Source organism: Phocoena sinus, chromosome 3 (assembly GCF_008692025.1).
Source record: "Phocoena sinus isolate mPhoSin1 chromosome 3, mPhoSin1.pri, whole genome shotgun sequence".
Taxonomy (NCBI): domain Eukaryota; kingdom Metazoa; phylum Chordata; class Mammalia; order Artiodactyla; family Phocoenidae; genus Phocoena; species Phocoena sinus.
In genome coordinates this window covers 114481578-114497820 of record NC_045765.1, presented here as the reverse complement: position 1 = coordinate 114497820, position 16243 = coordinate 114481578, and the positions used below count along the sequence as shown (strand labels likewise).

The 16243-nt window shown below is 42.3% G+C and overlaps 1 protein-coding gene across 2 annotated transcripts in view; it reads left to right on the top strand.

Annotated features, from left to right (window-relative positions):
* The first annotated feature begins 374 nt into the window (after positions 1-374).
* HEXB (hexosaminidase subunit beta) overlaps positions 375-16243 on the top strand; it is a 35473-nt gene continuing 19604 nt past the window's right edge. The window contains exons 1-5 of one of the 2 annotated variants that reach the window (XM_032625888.1): positions 375-757; positions 4206-4351; positions 9206-9271; positions 14808-14854; positions 15130-15240. In XM_032625888.1, the coding sequence (XP_032481779.1) occupies positions 507-757; positions 4206-4351; positions 9206-9271; positions 14808-14854; positions 15130-15240 (621 nt within the window). In that variant the 5' untranslated portion in view covers positions 375-506. Of the gene's footprint in view, positions 758-4205; positions 4352-9205; positions 9272-14807; positions 14855-15129; positions 15241-16243 lie in introns of those variants that run through there. The other variant, XM_032625889.1, reaches the window with a different exon arrangement.

Here is a 16243-nt window from a genome sequence, read left to right as displayed (position 1 = left end):
ACCACTGGACCACCAGGGAATTCCCTATCTTCTGCCTAACTTTTAACCTCCCATCTGTTCAAAACTCTGTCCTGAGGGGTTCTGATGGGAGGCTTTAATAATTAAAGCTTTATTGCAGTTATAGAAAAGTCCAGACTGAGGGACAAATAAGCACCCGGTTATCTGGTGTTAGGGGTGGGGGAAGTTAAGGGTTCGTGGAGTGCGTTGTGCAGTTTCTCTAAGTCCAGAGGCCGGGAGGAGACCGCGAGCGCTGCAGGCACGAAGCCAGCGTCCCGCTCCGCGCCCGGAAGAGTCCGGGGTTGGGCTGGGCGGGGAGGGCAGCTGGGGCGGGGCGGGGCGGTGGTCGCTCTGGAGGCGGAGCCGGGGCGGAACACACAGTCAGCTGACTCTGTGACTCACGCGCGTGTGCCGCGCTCCCTGCTCCCCCGCCGGGGAAGAGAAGTCCGGTATCGGGGCGGCAGCTCGGGCACACCCGGCCGACCGCGGAAGAGAGCAGCTGAGCAGCCATGGAACATCGCGGGCTGGGGTGGCCGAGGCTCCCCAGGCTGCTGGAGCTGCTGGCGGCGCTGGCGGTGCAGGCAGTGCGCGCCTCCGCCATCGCCGCCGCCTCGCCAGACCTGAGTCTTTGGCCCATGCCTCTCTCCGTGCAGACCACCCCGCGCGTGCTGCACCTCTCTCCCGACAACTTCTTCTTCGGCCACAGCTCCACTTCTAAGGCCGGCCCCTCCTGCTCACTGCTGCAGGAGGCATTTCGGCGGTGAGTGCTCCCGACGGGCGGCCGGGCGGGAAGGGGACCCGGAGACCCCGGGACGGGGCGGGACAGACCACCCTGGGACGCAGTGCAGGCGCGGGGGCGGGGGCGAGAGGAGGAACACCTGAGCGCTTCTTACCACCTGCACAGCCATCCAGCCGCGCCGGCGTTCTAATCTCCATTCGACAGGGGAGGAAACAGTCTCCGAGTCGGCCAGTGACCCCACCAAAGTCACAGGTCTAGAAGATGGTAGAGCCGGCTCGAAGCAACACGAACTGAAACCCAGGCTCTTCCCCTTCCCCTCCTGTCTCCTAAGGAGCTTCCTGGGTGCTCTGAAACCCTGCTTTGAGTGCGTGATACTGAGTGGACGGAGTACATTGCTCAGGGTCAGTGGCCGTGTTCGCCTCGGAGAGGAGAATGGGGTAGACGAAGAGGAGGGAGGGAAACGGCAGTTTATTTGAAGGGAGTTCTGAGAGGAAGATGAGTGCTTAAAGCTTGGGGACCAGGGGTTCCCCAAAGTTGCTTGTCATTTATAGGCCATCTCTCCCCCTCCCCAAATCTGGCTACAATTCAGATGGCAGAAAGTCCGTAGGTTGGAGCACCGCCCAAACCTCCCTTTCCCTTCCCAAATCTCTATTCCATGCAAAATGCTGGATATTTTCACCTAACTACTTTGATGTGGTCGCTGCGCTGCAGTATCTGCTTCTCCTTTTGTTTCCCAGCTTCTCCCAGCTTCTTGTTTAGGTCTTTATCATCTCACATTTCCACAGCCCTCATGTCTGTAAACCCGTTGGCCACAGGGTGAATTGTGTAGTGAGGAGGGAGCCCACGGTGCTAGCTTTTGGGTTTTTTTTGCCTTTTTAAATTGATGTAAAGTTGATTTACAGTGTAGTGTCACAACGCTAGCTTTGCTAACTACACCATGTACAAGACAGATTGCACTTGGGGAGATGTTTCATTAAGGCTCACTCTGCGACCTGTGTGGGCAGGACTGTCCTGAAGGTGTTCAGTGCCCCGAAGGATTGTAATTTGGTGCTGACAGTACTACCCCTTTTCTCCCTCAGATTTTGGCCGCCTCTGTTCCTAGAGGTCATTATAGTTTAATCGTGCCTGCAGGACACCAAGCAGCTGGTGGAAAGATGCAAAACTAGTTTAATAACACCTGCTGGCCCCAGGTAGGCCTGGAACTTAGGCTTAGGCGGAAGAGGCTCAAGAAGTTGATGGCAGAGATGTTTTCTTCTCCTTCTGTTGTGTACAATTAAAGGGAGATTGTTACCCTCAGTTTAGATGCATACTCCAATGAGCCTTTGATGTTGAACCTGCTAACAGGTCAGAATGGCTAGAGCCTGGATGAAGAAGTAAAATCAAGGTGGTTGGTTGCCTTGAGGTATTGAGAAGGAAAAAGTACCCGCAGGCCATCTAATGGAAGATCATGACTAGGAAATCTTTTAAGAACAAACACACCATATTTGCTTCGGGACTCAGTTCATAAAATTGGATTTTCCTTCTATGCCATCGTGCTAGTAAAGTAAGGACTCGGTAATAAGCTGAAGTGATATGAGTATGGCAAGAAAGCGTGGAAGACTTAAGTTAACCATGGTTAGATAACCAGAACTTGAATCAGCTGTGAGACGGTTTAAAGACAAATCTTGGCATCTCAAGGCAGTGCAGGTACTTATCTTGAGGATTGCCTAACTAATTCATGCCATGTGTGTGAAGCAGCCATTAATTATACCCTGCATTGTTAGGAAGCAGGTTATAAAACATTAGGCCTGTATGGGGATATATGTATATGTATAGCTGATTCACTTTGTTATAAAGCAGAAACTAACACACCATTGTAAAGCAATTATACCCCAATAAAGATGTTAAAAAAAAAAAAACATTAGCCCTAATGGCTAAGACTTGAAGGCATTCAGGTGAGCATTCTAGGAACTCAGGAGGGGCAGTATCTACTTCAGGGTAAAAGCATGATGGGGTTGTTCCAGAAGCTCTAGGCCGTGGGGAACACACAAGTTTGTTCAGATTCTCGTGGCTCCTGTCTCCTGAAGAGCCCAGTTTCTATCTCAAACCCTGCTTTGAAACACTATGCATTTTGCAGGCAGAGTTCTGTCTGTTTGGTACGTGGCTGCTTCCTCAGCTTCTAGAACAAGATCTATCACATGCTAGTTACTCACTTTTTTTAATGAACAAATAGCTTTGCTCCCTCAGTTTCTGAAAAGCTAAATTAACCCACAGACCTTGCACACCACTGCGCCAGAACCCTTTGAATTTTCTGTTAGAGTTCTAACATCAGAGCCAAGATTTTCCTTATTTGGGACAAGCCAGCACCTAACTCAAATCTCAAAGCCGCTGGCAGCTTTAGTTTCCCTTAAAAATTGTTTCTAAAGATTGTGGTAAAATATACATAAGATCACTGTCTTAACCATTTTTAAGTATACAGTTCAGTGATCTTAATTTCCTTTTCAATCTGTCAAGGTTTTCCTACGAAAAAGGTCCTCAGCAGCTTCATCTGTTCCACTGTCTTACTGGTTAACTTCCACACACTCACTTCCAAGTTCATCAGAACTCTCCCAGCTCTCCTTACATCCCTGGAAAAACACAAGATGGTCTTACATAGAAGTAGCATATACAACCTTCCGGCTTATCAAAATCTATTAAACATCATAGGCTTCGAAGCCTGCGTGTGATCTTGTATCTTCTAGCACCTTCAAATGTTTATTTAATATCCTCTTTCTCTGCCATTCGGGTACCAGCAGAAGGTAAATGTTCAAGGCCCTAGTGAGGATTCCGTGGTGTTTGTGTATTAGCTAGGATACTTTTGTTGGAAGGTAACAGGAACCCTGACTCAGTCTGGCTTGAGCAAAAAGAAAACCTATTATCTCGTGCATTATGGAAATAGAAAAGCAGGCAGGATTTCAGGGCTAGTTGGCTAAGTGGCTGGACAGTATGATTAGGAAATCCGTATTCTTTCCACCTCTGCTCTGCCATCTTTGGTGTGGCTGCAGCTGGTCTAGGTATCACGTACAGAGAAAGTTTTCTTTTTGGGGCTCACTTAGGAGAGGAAGCATCCTCCCCCCCCCGTCCTCCCACCCCTGCCCCATCACTGGTCAGAATTGACTTGCACACCCAGGATTCTTAGTTTGGTTATTGGTCCTTAATGGGGACTTCATAGGAGTCACTTGGGATTGTGGCAGGGGGACTTTTAAAATCTTTGTGCCTGGATCATGCTCTCGGAGATTCTGATTCTGATTCTGAAGGTCTGGACATCAGTACTTGTTTGCAAAAAGCCCTCCATGTGGTTCTAATGTGCAGCTTGGGGTGAGAGCCTCTAGTTGGACTGATATGGGGTAGCAGGGGTTTGCGGAGTCAACGACAGTGTCTGCTACCACATATGTATTTAAAACTTGGCTACAGTGCTTTAAACTTTTGTTTGAATTTCTCTCTCACACAGATATTATGACTATATTTTTGGTTTCTACAAGTGGCATCATGGCTCTGCTGATCTTCGTGTTGGAGTGGAGTTGCAGCAACTTCAAGTCTCAGTTGTCCTGGAGCCAGAGTGTGACACTTTCCCCAAGATCTCTTCGGATGAGTCCTGTGAGTACCTATGTCAGGTGAATGTATTGTAAACAAAGCTGCTTGTCTCAGACTCGAGTGCTAGAAGCTGGCTCCATGCCGTGAACTATTGTGAGCTCTTGACCAGTGAGTTTATAATTCCTATTTTTAAAATTACCATTAGGGAACTTCCCTGACAGTCCAGTGGTTAAGACTCTGTGCCTCCACTGCAGGGGGCACAGGTTCAATCCCTGGTCTGCGAACTAAGATCCCACATGCTGTGAGGTGTGGTGCAAAAAAAAAAAGAAAATTACCATTAAAGTCTGATGGCAAAATAAATACATAATTGTTGTAGGAAATCTTTAAGTACGGTAAGAGAAGAGGAGGAAATAAATTACTCATAACCCCAGCACTCAGAGTTAACCACTGTTATTTCAGATTTTTTTTTTTGTAGAGCGATACATTGAAATATTTTACATAGATATAAATAGAAGCATATGATAAACAATGGCATGAAAAAGGGTTAGTTCTGTACCTGTGGTTTTTCTATTTTGCATAACAATCCATTACAAACATGTATTTCACTAAATATTTTTGTATGACAGCATTTTTAGCCTCTGAATAATGTTCTACCAACTGTACGGATGTGTCAAAACTTACTTGGCTTATCCCTGATTTTTGGGCATCTAGGTAGTTTACTTTGAAGACAAGTCTGTGCTGGTAGGCATGCTCTCTTTTTTTCTTTTTGGCTGTGCTGCGTGGCATGCGGGATCTTAGTTCCTAGACCAGGAGCCGAACCTCTACCCCCTGTAGTGGAAGCGTGGAGTCTTAACCACTGGACCGCCAGGGAAGTCCTGGCATGATCTCTATTTATAATTTAACTTGACACAAAGATAATGCAGAACTGGGAGGGGTGAAGCGTTGCATTTTCTTTTATATTTATGTTGTATTATATATGTTTCATCTTCATTTATATTGATTGACAATGTAATCAACATTTAGCTACATGATTCTTTTTGTTTGCCTAAAACGTTATTCTCTGAGGCTTTTCCTAAATTGTTCTAGAAGGAATAAACGGGCAGCCCTTTCCCATAGAGTGTACTGACTGGGAATAATGTGGAATCAAAGAGCAATCAATGGGTGATATAAGATTAGTGCAGAAACAGCGGACTAGTGAGTCAGGTGTAAAAATAGAAAGGAAAATGCATATCTTAGAGAAAAGAGTGACTCCTTTGTTCTCAGACTGCCTCACAGACAAGTACATCTCTTCATCCTCTCAATAGAGATGAGATTTCTTAATACACCTCTGACAAATAACTTAATTTCTCTTCAATTCTGTAGCTGTTCTTAGAAGAGAAACAGGATGATTTCCCAACATCAGCCATGTGATTTTACTTGACAGTCAGCACTCAGACACTTTATTAATTAGGTTTTGCAATCTGAATTGAGAAATGGTCATTAAATTACCAAGGAATCTTTGCTGACAGGCAATACAATGACATATTGTAAATTCCAAAAAATGGAACATATCGAGGCTGGGGAGTTATAGCCTATCTTCCATTCAGCTTTTCAAACCCTCTTTTTTCTGAAAGGGAAGCTTCTGGAGACAAGCTGCCTGTGAAATTTTCTGGTTAAAGGATTAACTAGTTTCAAACTAGTTGATGATGATAAAAGTAACACACACAAATGGAAATAACAAGATATCAACCGTTGTCCAAGAGTATGAGGAAATCTTGGAGAAAGTGACAAGTGTTACAGCGTCATCAATTAAAATAAAAATATGCATACCCTCAGAACCAGAAATAGACTAATTTCTACCGTAGAGAAATAATTACATACATCAAGAATGTTCCATGCAGTTTGCCTGCAATGATGATCTGTAAGCAAAACTCAATGTTCATCACTAGAAGAATGGCTAAATATATCTTGTCAGTTGACACTAGAGAATACTATACAACAATTAAGAATAAAAAAGCGGAGTTATAAAGAACAGATGTGGAGAACTTGCGAAGATAAATTGCTGAGTTGGTCAAAGAAATTTATATAATGTGTACAGGAGGATACCATTTATATACCAACATACAAAAGAAGGCACACATAAAGCAGTACTGTATTTTCTTGTTAACACATATGTGTATGAAAATGCCTAAGAAAAGGCCTGATATTTCCTCTGAGGAAAATAGGGGGAGTTGAGTGGGCATCTCAAAGGGAATTTTAGCCTTATCTATAACATTTTATTATTATTTTTTTTTTGCGGTACACGGGCCTCTCACTGTCGTGGCCTCTCCCGTTGCGGAGCACAGGCTCCGGACGCGCAGGCCCAGTGGCCATGGCTCACGGGCCCAGCCGCTCTGTGGCATGTGGGATCTTCCCGGACCGGGGCACGAACCCGTGTCCCCTGCATCGGCAGGCGGACTCTCAACCACTGCGCCACCAGGGAAGCCCACATTTTATTATTTTAAAAAGAGGAACCCATTACTGTTATTTGTATGTACACCCTTCAAAACCACAGTGTGGTGCAAAAAGTACAGAAAGGGATAACTGAAAAAAAAAAAAGATGTCTCCTATCCCCTGTCAGGGAGGTAATCACTGTTAACACTAAGAATTTGGCTTTGAAATAAAAATTGAAATTCTATAGCTTATTTGTCCATATATTTAGAAACCAAAATCTCCTTCTAACTGCTCTATATCTGCGGTTTTTGCGTTGAGTTGAATCAGAATCCTTTTAAATATCAGCCCGTCCTCAGCTATTGGAAAATAATTGGCATCAGGTACATGCCACATGTTAATGTTTTTAGATAACTCTTTAGGCTGACTAATTCCAGGATATCTCAAAACTGTAATGTGGCAAAAACTGGCTTGTAAACAGTGACCAGTGGAACGGTAAGCTCTATCTAGGTAGCTAACTAAGAATTGGGTATAGAGGGGGAGAATCGTGGTTAGATTGTGGTCATAATACCTATAGCATTCTTAGCCTGGCCTTTAGCTAACTCATGACTCTGTTCTTCTGATGGCAAAGGCTACCTTGTCAGAAGACTGTTACCTGATTACTGGCTGTTGATAGAACGGTTTTCCCTACCTGTAGCCAATTATCGCGGGGCAGCCTGGGGTGGTCAGGGTGGTGGAGGAGGAGAATGCAGCCCAAATACACTATTAAATCATTAACCTGCAGCCCTTGAGTTTCTCTACCGTGGCAAAGTCTGCATCTGTCACACCCCTTTAGCTTTCGATCTCTCTGTGCTTTCTGGTGCTTTCCTTTATCTGTGGATGATTCCATCGTAAACCTCTCCAAAGACTAAGATGACTATTGGGGTAACCTCAGGCAGAGTTATGATTTCAAGGATTGAGAGATTAGTGCCCCCTTTGCCCAGAAGCAGCCAACTGGAGCCCCGTTTTAGATGGATGTGAACTTTTTATTGAGTGGGACAAAGCTGAATTAAGCTATAGTGAGTTAAGAAGTGAGTCTTGGGGCTTCCCTGGTGGCGCAGTGGTTAAGAATCCGCCTGCCAATGCAGGGGATGCGGGTTTGAGCCCTGGCGCAGGAAGATACCACATGCCACAGAGCAACTAAGCCTGTGCGTCACAACTACTGAGCCTGCGCTCTAGAGCCCGCGAGCCACAACTACTGCGCCCGCATGCCACAACTACTGAAGCCCACGCGCCTAGAGCCCGTGCTCCACAACAAGAGAAGCCACCACAATGAGAAGCCTGTGCACCACAGCCGAAGAGTAGCCCTGGCTCCCCGCAACTAGAGAAAGCCTGCACGCAGCAACGAAGACCCAAAGCAGCCAAAAATAAATAAATTTAAAAAAATAAATATTTGAAAAAAAAAAAAGAATTGAGTCTTAAGGAAGATTTAGGATAATGTTGGGGGAAGGTAGGTACAGGGCAAGTAGGGGACCACAGGGAGGGAAGGGACAGAGTAGAGAAGACTCTGGCCTTAGAGGGAATGGAAGATTGAGTGATACTGGAGGCTTCACCAAGGAATTATGGGCACTGAGGAGTTTGCACTCTTGACTTAAATTCTTAGCTTAAGTAGGACCCCACTCTGTAGTGGGGTAGTTGGAGAGAATAACTCTCCTGCAGGGGAAAATGAGGAATCATGGAGGTGACACCCAAGTTCCTGACTTGAGCAGATCAGCTGGTCGGAGTGTGGTACGCGATGAGCCCAGAGCCCGACAGGTGAAAGAGGGAAGAGTGCAGAGTGGGGCATGTGGAGTTAAAGGAACCTATAGGACTTCTAAGTGAGGATGTACAGGAGGCAGTTGGAGAAACAGGTCTGGAGCTCAGGAGAAAAGAATGATCCAGAAATACCAATTATATGTTTAGGGAAATGTGTGTTATTGAGGGATTAAAAACAAACATTTTTTTCTTCCAGTTTTATTGAGATATAATCGACAGCACTGTTTAAGGTGTACAGCGTCATGATTTGACTTACATCATGAAGTGATTATCACAGTAAATTTAGTGAGCATCCGTCACCTCATATAGATACAAAGTTAAAGAAAGAAAATTGTTTTCCTTGTGATGAGAACTCTTAAGGATTTACTTTCTTAACAGCTGTCAGGTACTGCATCCAGCCCTGTTTACTATATTCATCATGTCGTGCATTACAGCCCTAGTACTTATTTATCTTATATCGGAGTTTGTACCTTTTGACCGCCTTCATCCAATTCCCTCTCCCACTACCACCCGCCTCTGGTAACCACAAACCTGATCTCTTTTTCTATGAGTTTGTTTGCTTTTGAAGTATAATTGACTTACAACACCATGTTAGCTCCTGTTACACAACATGGTGATTCGATATTTCTACACATTTCGAAATGATCACCATGATAAGTCTAGTTACCATCTGTCACCCTACAAGAAACATTTTTTTTTTTTCCTCCAATACAGATACTTTACTTGTGAAAGGACCAGTGGCCTCGCTCACTGCCAACAGAGTTTGGGGAGTATTACGAGGTAAGTTCTATGTCTTTGTTATTTTCTAGTAAGGAAATGTTTTCAGTTGCCACTTTGGGAAATGAAGCACAGCAAAACTTTGCTTCCTTGGGCCCTTTATAGTATGATTTGTTGGGTATTTCCAAAACAATTGCCATTAAATATATACCACTTAAAGCATGGGAGAAAGATCATTTGACTTTTTAAAAATGCTTGAAGGTTATTACATTCATAATGCTGTACTTCATTGATGTTCTTGGGACTATATATATATATTTTTTTTTTTTTTTTGCGGTACACGGGCCTCTCACCGCTGTGGCCTCTCCCGTTGAGGAGCACAGGCTCCAGACGCGCAGGCTCAGCGGCCATGGCTCACGGGCCCAGCCGCTCCGCGGCATGTGGGATCCTCTCGGACCGGGGCACGAACCCATATCCCCTGCATCAGCAGGCGGACTCTCAACCACTGCGCCACCAGGGAAGCTCTATAATTTTTTTAAAAAATTTATTTATTTTATTCATTTATTTTTTGCTGTGTTGGGTCTTCGTTGCTGCGCGTGGGCTTTCTCTAGTTGCGGTGAGTGGGGACTATTCATTGCGGTACGTGGGCTTCTCATTGTGGTGGCTTCTCGTTGCGGAGCACAGGCTCTAGGTGTGTGGGCTTCAGGGGTTGTGGCACACAGGCTCAGTGGTTGTGGCTCGTGGGCTCTAGAGTGCAGGCTCTGTAGTTGTGGCGCACGGGCTTAGTTGCTCTGAGGCATGTGGAATCTTCCTGGACCAGGGCTGGTAGGCGGATTCTTAACCACTGCGCCACCAGGGAAGCCCCAGGACTATCATGTTTATAGAGTTATACATGGCTCTGACCTGATCTGATTAAGGAATTTTGTTTTATCATCACTTCTTGCAGCCTTTAGTAGCAAGCATTTCCCTTCTGCATTTGTTTATACATTCAAACAAAAATATACTCACGTATTTTTTTCTGAACCAACCTATTAGTGCAGAAGCATGAAAACAAAGAGAATAATCATTTTCCCAATAAAACATGTCTAACTGTCCATGTGGTGGTGATGTTTTCAGCTTGATATGGTAAGGTGCTAGTGATGTAGATGCAGCATAAATGCATGTGCCATCGCATGTGAGAGTCCTTATCAGCTCAACTCGGTTCTTCTCCACTGTCTCCTCATGGGAGTTGTATTTGATCTCATCACCAGCTTTCATCTGAATGCACTGGGGAATGGGACGATTCTGCTTCTGTTTCTTGGCCAGGAATCATTTGATCCTACGAGTGTTGTGAGAAGACAAGGTCAGGAACAGAGTCAACCATACACACCATGATGGCTGAGAAAAGAAGAGAACCCTTCCCCCATTTTAAATTCCTGTGGATTTAGAAATAGAACAAAGTTTGCAGGAATAGCATGAAAAGATAAAAATATACTCTAGAGTGATTGGAGGTAGTGGGCAGAGAGGAACCTTAAAAGCGTTTCCTGTGACTTTCAGTCTGAACTTCAAAGTTCGGGCATTGGGACGTTTATTTTTGCTGTTCAAAAGCTGCTATTACCTCTTCTTTCAAGTAGATAAGGTTTTGTTGTACTGGCTTCCAAATTAGTATAGTTTTGAGAAAGGAGAGTAATTTTCTTTAATGTGAGCAAGCCAACCAAAGTTCTTAAAAATAAAGAAGGCTTTGGATTTGACTCAGGTTGAGTGTTATCTAGAATAAAATGATCAATGTTACTGCTATATGTTTTGTAGTCATAATAATAATGGTATGATTATAATCTTTGTTACTGCTATATTATAGTCATAATAATCATATGATTATGATCTTATTTCAAAATACGACATGAATATAGCTGTAGATGTTTACTGCAAATGTAACTACAAACATTATCATGTAGATCATTTATATATAATGTTATGTGATTTTAAGCTTTTGTTGGTCTGATGTGCCTGTCTTGTCTGGGGCCTGTTAGGGAAAACAGAGCTTTATTGATGTTTGCCCTGATCCACATCAAAATAATAGAACTTTGGAGAGCATTTTGTGAATCTAGTCCAGGAAGGCCTTATTTTCTGCTTACTGTCAGACTTTGAAAGTAACAAATGTGCTCTAAATGATAATTGAGTGTATTGCCACTTAACAGAAAATTCCAAAGTTATTCCTCCTGGTATGGGCCTGTATTGGGGGTGGGAGGGAGGCGTAGCAAAAATGACTTTGAACTTTTTATTCTTTCCTATTTTTTTTTTGAGGTATAATTGACATAACATTATATTAACTTCAGGTATACAGCACAATGATTTGGTATTTGTATATAATGCAAAATTATCACCACAGTAAGTTCACATCGTCACCACACAGTTAGAAAAATATTGTTTTTCTTACGATGAGAACTTCTAAGATTTTACTCTTTTTAGCAACTTGCAATAGGCAACACAGTATTTATTAACTATAGTCACCATGCTGTACCTTACATCTCTAGGACTTATTTATAAACGAGAGATTGTACTTTTTGACCCCATCACCCATTTTGCCTACCCCCTACCCCCGTCTCTAGTAACCACAAATCTATTCTTTATATTTATGAGCTTGGCTTTTGTTTGTTTAAGATTCCACATCTAAGTGAGATCATTCAGTGTTTGTCTTTCTCTGACTTATTTCATTTAGCATAATGCCCTCAAGTTCCATCCATGTTGTCCCAAATAGCAGGATTTCCTTCTTTCTACGGCTGAATAATATTCCATTGTATATATATATATATACCACATCTTTATCCATACATCCATTGATGGACAGGTTGTTTCCATATCTCGGCTATGGTAATGCGGCAATGAACATAGAGGTGCATATATTTGGGGGGTTAGAGTTTTGTTTTCTTTGGATAAATACCCAGAAGTAGAATTGCTGGATCATATGGTAGTTCTAGTTTTAGTTTTTTGAGGAACCTCCATACTGTTTTCTGTAGTGGCTTCACCAATTCACATTCCCACGAACAGTGCATGAGGGATCCTTTTACTCCACGTCCTCACCAACCCTTGTTATTTCTTGTGTTTTTGAGAACAGTCATTCTAACAGGTGTGAGGTGATATGTTACTGTGGTTTTTTTTTTTTTTGCGGTACGCGGGCCTCTCACCGTTGTGGCCTGACCCGTTGTGGAGCACAGGCCCAGCGGCCACGGCTCACTGGGCCCAGCCGCTCCGCGGCATGTGGGATCTTCCTGGACCGGGGCATGAACCCGTGTCCCCTGCATCGGCAGGCAGACTCTGAACCACTGCGCCACAAGGGAAGCCCTACTGTGGCTTTGATTTGCATTTCCCTGATGGTTAGTGATGTGGAACACCTTTTCATATATCTGTTGACTATTTATAGGTCTTCCTTGAAAAAATATCTGTTCACATCTTCTACCCATTTTTTAATTGGATTGTTTGTTTTTTGCTATTGAGTTGTATGAGTTCTTTATATATGAACCCCTTAACAGATATATGATTTGCAAGTATCTTCTTCCTTTGGTAGATTGCCTTTTCATTTTTCTTGGAGGGGGGAGATAAAGGGCTGTCATTCATTCATTCATTCATTCATTCATTCATTCTGCACTGAGTCTTAGTTGCAGCACGTGGGATCCTCTTTTTGGCATGTGGGATCCGTAGTTGCAGCATGCAAACTCTTAGTTGCAGTATGCATGTGGGATCTAGTTCCCTGACCAGGGATCGAACCTGGGCCCCCTGCTGGGAGTGTGGAGTGTTCCCCACTGGACTACCAGGGAAGTCCCAGATTGCCTTTTCATTTTGTTGATGATTTCCTTTGCTGTGCAGAAGCTTTTTACTTTGGTGTAGTCCCACTTGTTTATTTTTGCTTTTGTTTCCTTTGCTTTTGGTGTCACATCCAAAAAATTATATCTTTTTTTTTGGTGGTCCGCGGGCCTCTCATTGTTGTGGCCTCTCCCGTTGCGGAGCACAGGCTCCGGACGCGCAGGCTCAGCGGCCATGGCTCACGGGCCCAGCCGCTCTGTGGCATGTGGGATCTTCCTGGACCGGGGCACGAACCCGTGTCCCCTGCATCAGCAGGCGGACTCTCAACCACTGCGCCACCAGGGAAGCCCAAATCTTTTTAAAATGTTTGGTAGAATTCACCAGTGAAGCCTTCTGGTCCTAGACTTTTGTTTGTTGGGAGATTTTTGATAACTGATACAACCTCCTAGTAATCAGTTTGCTCAGATTTTCTGTTTCTTCATAATTCAGTCTTGGTAAGTTTTCTCTCTCTCAGAATATATTCATTTCTTCTAAGTTGTCAGATTTGTTGGTATATAGTTTGTCATAGTAGTCTCCTGTGATCTTTTGTATTTCTGTGGTATGTTGTCACATCTTCTCTTTCATTTGACTTTGAACTACAGGCAAACCTTGGAGATATTGTGGGTTTGGTTCCAGACCACTGCAGTAAAGTGTCTATCTCAATAAAGGGAGTCACACAAATTTTTTGGTTTCCCAGTAGATATCAAGGTTATGTTTACACTATACTGTAGTCTTTTAAGTGTGCAATAGTACTATGTCTAAAAAAACAAGGTACATACCTTAATTTAAAAATACTTTATTGCTAAAAAATATTGATCATCATCTGACAATGCAGAGTTGCCACAAACCTTTGATTTGTAAAAAATGCAGTATCTGTGAAGTGCAATAAAATGAGGTATGCCTGTATTTTTTTTTAATTTATTTATATATTTTTAAATTTATGGCTGCATCAGGTCTTAGTTGTGGCACGCGGGATCTTCGTTGCGGCATGTGGGATCTTTCGTTGCGGTGCATGGGTTTCTCTCTAGTTGTGGCGTGCAGGTTTTCTCTCTCTAGTTGAGGCACGCAGGCTCAGTAGTTGTGGCACACGGGCTCAGTTGCCCTGCAGCATGTGGGATCTTAGTTCCCTGACCAGGCATTGAACCCGCATCCCCTGCATTGGTCCAGTGGATTCTTTACCACTGGACCACCGGGCAAGTCCCTATGCCTGTATTCTTAGGTTAAAATTTTCCTTGGCAATATAGTTGTTAGCTAGAATGATGAATTTTGGTAAGGTCAAGGCCAGATAGAGGAGTTGGCCTGTAATATAGAGAACAATCCCCTTGAATAAAAAATGGTCAGGAGATAGTCTTTGCAGGTATAAATAAAACACTGTAAGTTGGGCCTTTATCTATAGTTTCATGGTGTTTTCTGAGCCTCTTTGCCCTCTGTTAAGTTTAGGTACCTTCTAAAGTGCCTATAATATTTTATGATAAAAGTTCTTTCTTGCAGTGCTATAAATTTATTAAGGAACTGGCATTTTGTTTTATTAAATCACTATTTTGTGTTTATCGTTCAGACAAAACCAAGGGTATGGGTACAATGAAGTAAAGCATTTTTATTAGATGGCACAGGGATTTTTTTTAATTGAGCTTTGATTTTAGAAAATATGTTACAGGGTATATGTATAACATTTAATTTTATTTGCCTTTTCTGGTTATGGTTCTGTGTATGGATAATACATCTTTTATTGTCTCTCTTATAAACTAATGCAATAAATTATAAATTTTACTTTCCCTAGGTTTAGAGACCTTTAGCCAGTTAATTTATCAAGATTTTTATGGGACTGTAAGTATGATTATTATATGTTCCTAACATTATTGGGTAGATATAATGCTATAGGAAAAATATTAACTTTTTAGCTATTTATTACTTCTTGAATGTTTTTTCTCCCCAAGTGTGTATCTTATTTGGTAAATGTGTATTTCACACTTTTTGTTGGTTTTAAATTAATTTTTTATCTAATACTTGCATAGATAGGTATAATTTATTTATTACATAAATAAAATGAGTACACATTTTATCTAAGACAAAATAAATAAAAATTTTCTTTTGTCTTTTAGTTCACTGTCAATGAATCCAACATTGTAGATTCTCCAAGGTTTCCTCATAGAGGAATTTTAATTGATACATCCAGACACTTTCTGTCCATTAAGAGTATTTTTAAAACTCTGGTAGGTAATTATTTTATTTTAATCCACTGTCTATTCTGAAGATGTGTCCTTTAATGTTGTTACTTTACGTTGGTTACATATGCTGTTGTACAGTTTAGAACAGGGGATTCATTTTCCATATACTAAGTATAAGCACTGGGCTTCCTTCCCTCCCTCCCCTGGGAAGTATATTTCCTCTACTGAGAAGTGGAGGCTCCCTTAGGGAATCACTCTCTTGTTTTCATTGGGGTGGGAGAGGGGCTTAACCAGTATTCAGTCAGCATTGTTAAGAGAAAGACTCAGTTTTAATAGTGCCCACTGGCCCTCTGTGAATTATTTGTCCAATCATGGGTCTAGACTTCTGGCTAGGAATATATAGTCATTGTACCTCTAGTTGTTTTTAATTTTGTGATCTCCACTTACTTTTTTTAAAGTGGCCTAGAAAGGAATCTGAGAGCAGCTTCATACCTAAGGAAGTGTTCCAAAGGAATATGGAACTTCAGGTGGTGGGAGCTTGGGGGCAAGGTGGACATTAACTATTTCCTCTTTTCATTGGTTCATCCCCACCATCACTGCCAGTTTGTAGGGATTGGGAGGTTTTCTTGCCATGTTTCTCTGCACCTTCACCTGATCATTTATGAACACACTATGTTATAAAAAAAATTATTTTTACGTTTACATTAAAACCCTGAATTTTTTTCTCCAAAAGACATTATTGTAATTTTTATGAAAGAAATATATGCTTAGTGTAAAAAGTTTGAACATAGATATGCATAAAATAAGTAGTGATCCCATAATTTCATTTACCAAAGATTGACATAAATTTTTATGTCCCATTTGTCTCATTTTAAACTTAAAAAATGAATATCTTAACGTATAATATGACTAATGTTTTTTACTGAGATATAGTTGACATACAACATTATGTTAATTTCAGGTGTACTAAATCATGATTTGACATTAGCATACATTATGAAACGATCATCATGATAAGTCTAGTATCCATCTGTCCCCATACAGAGTT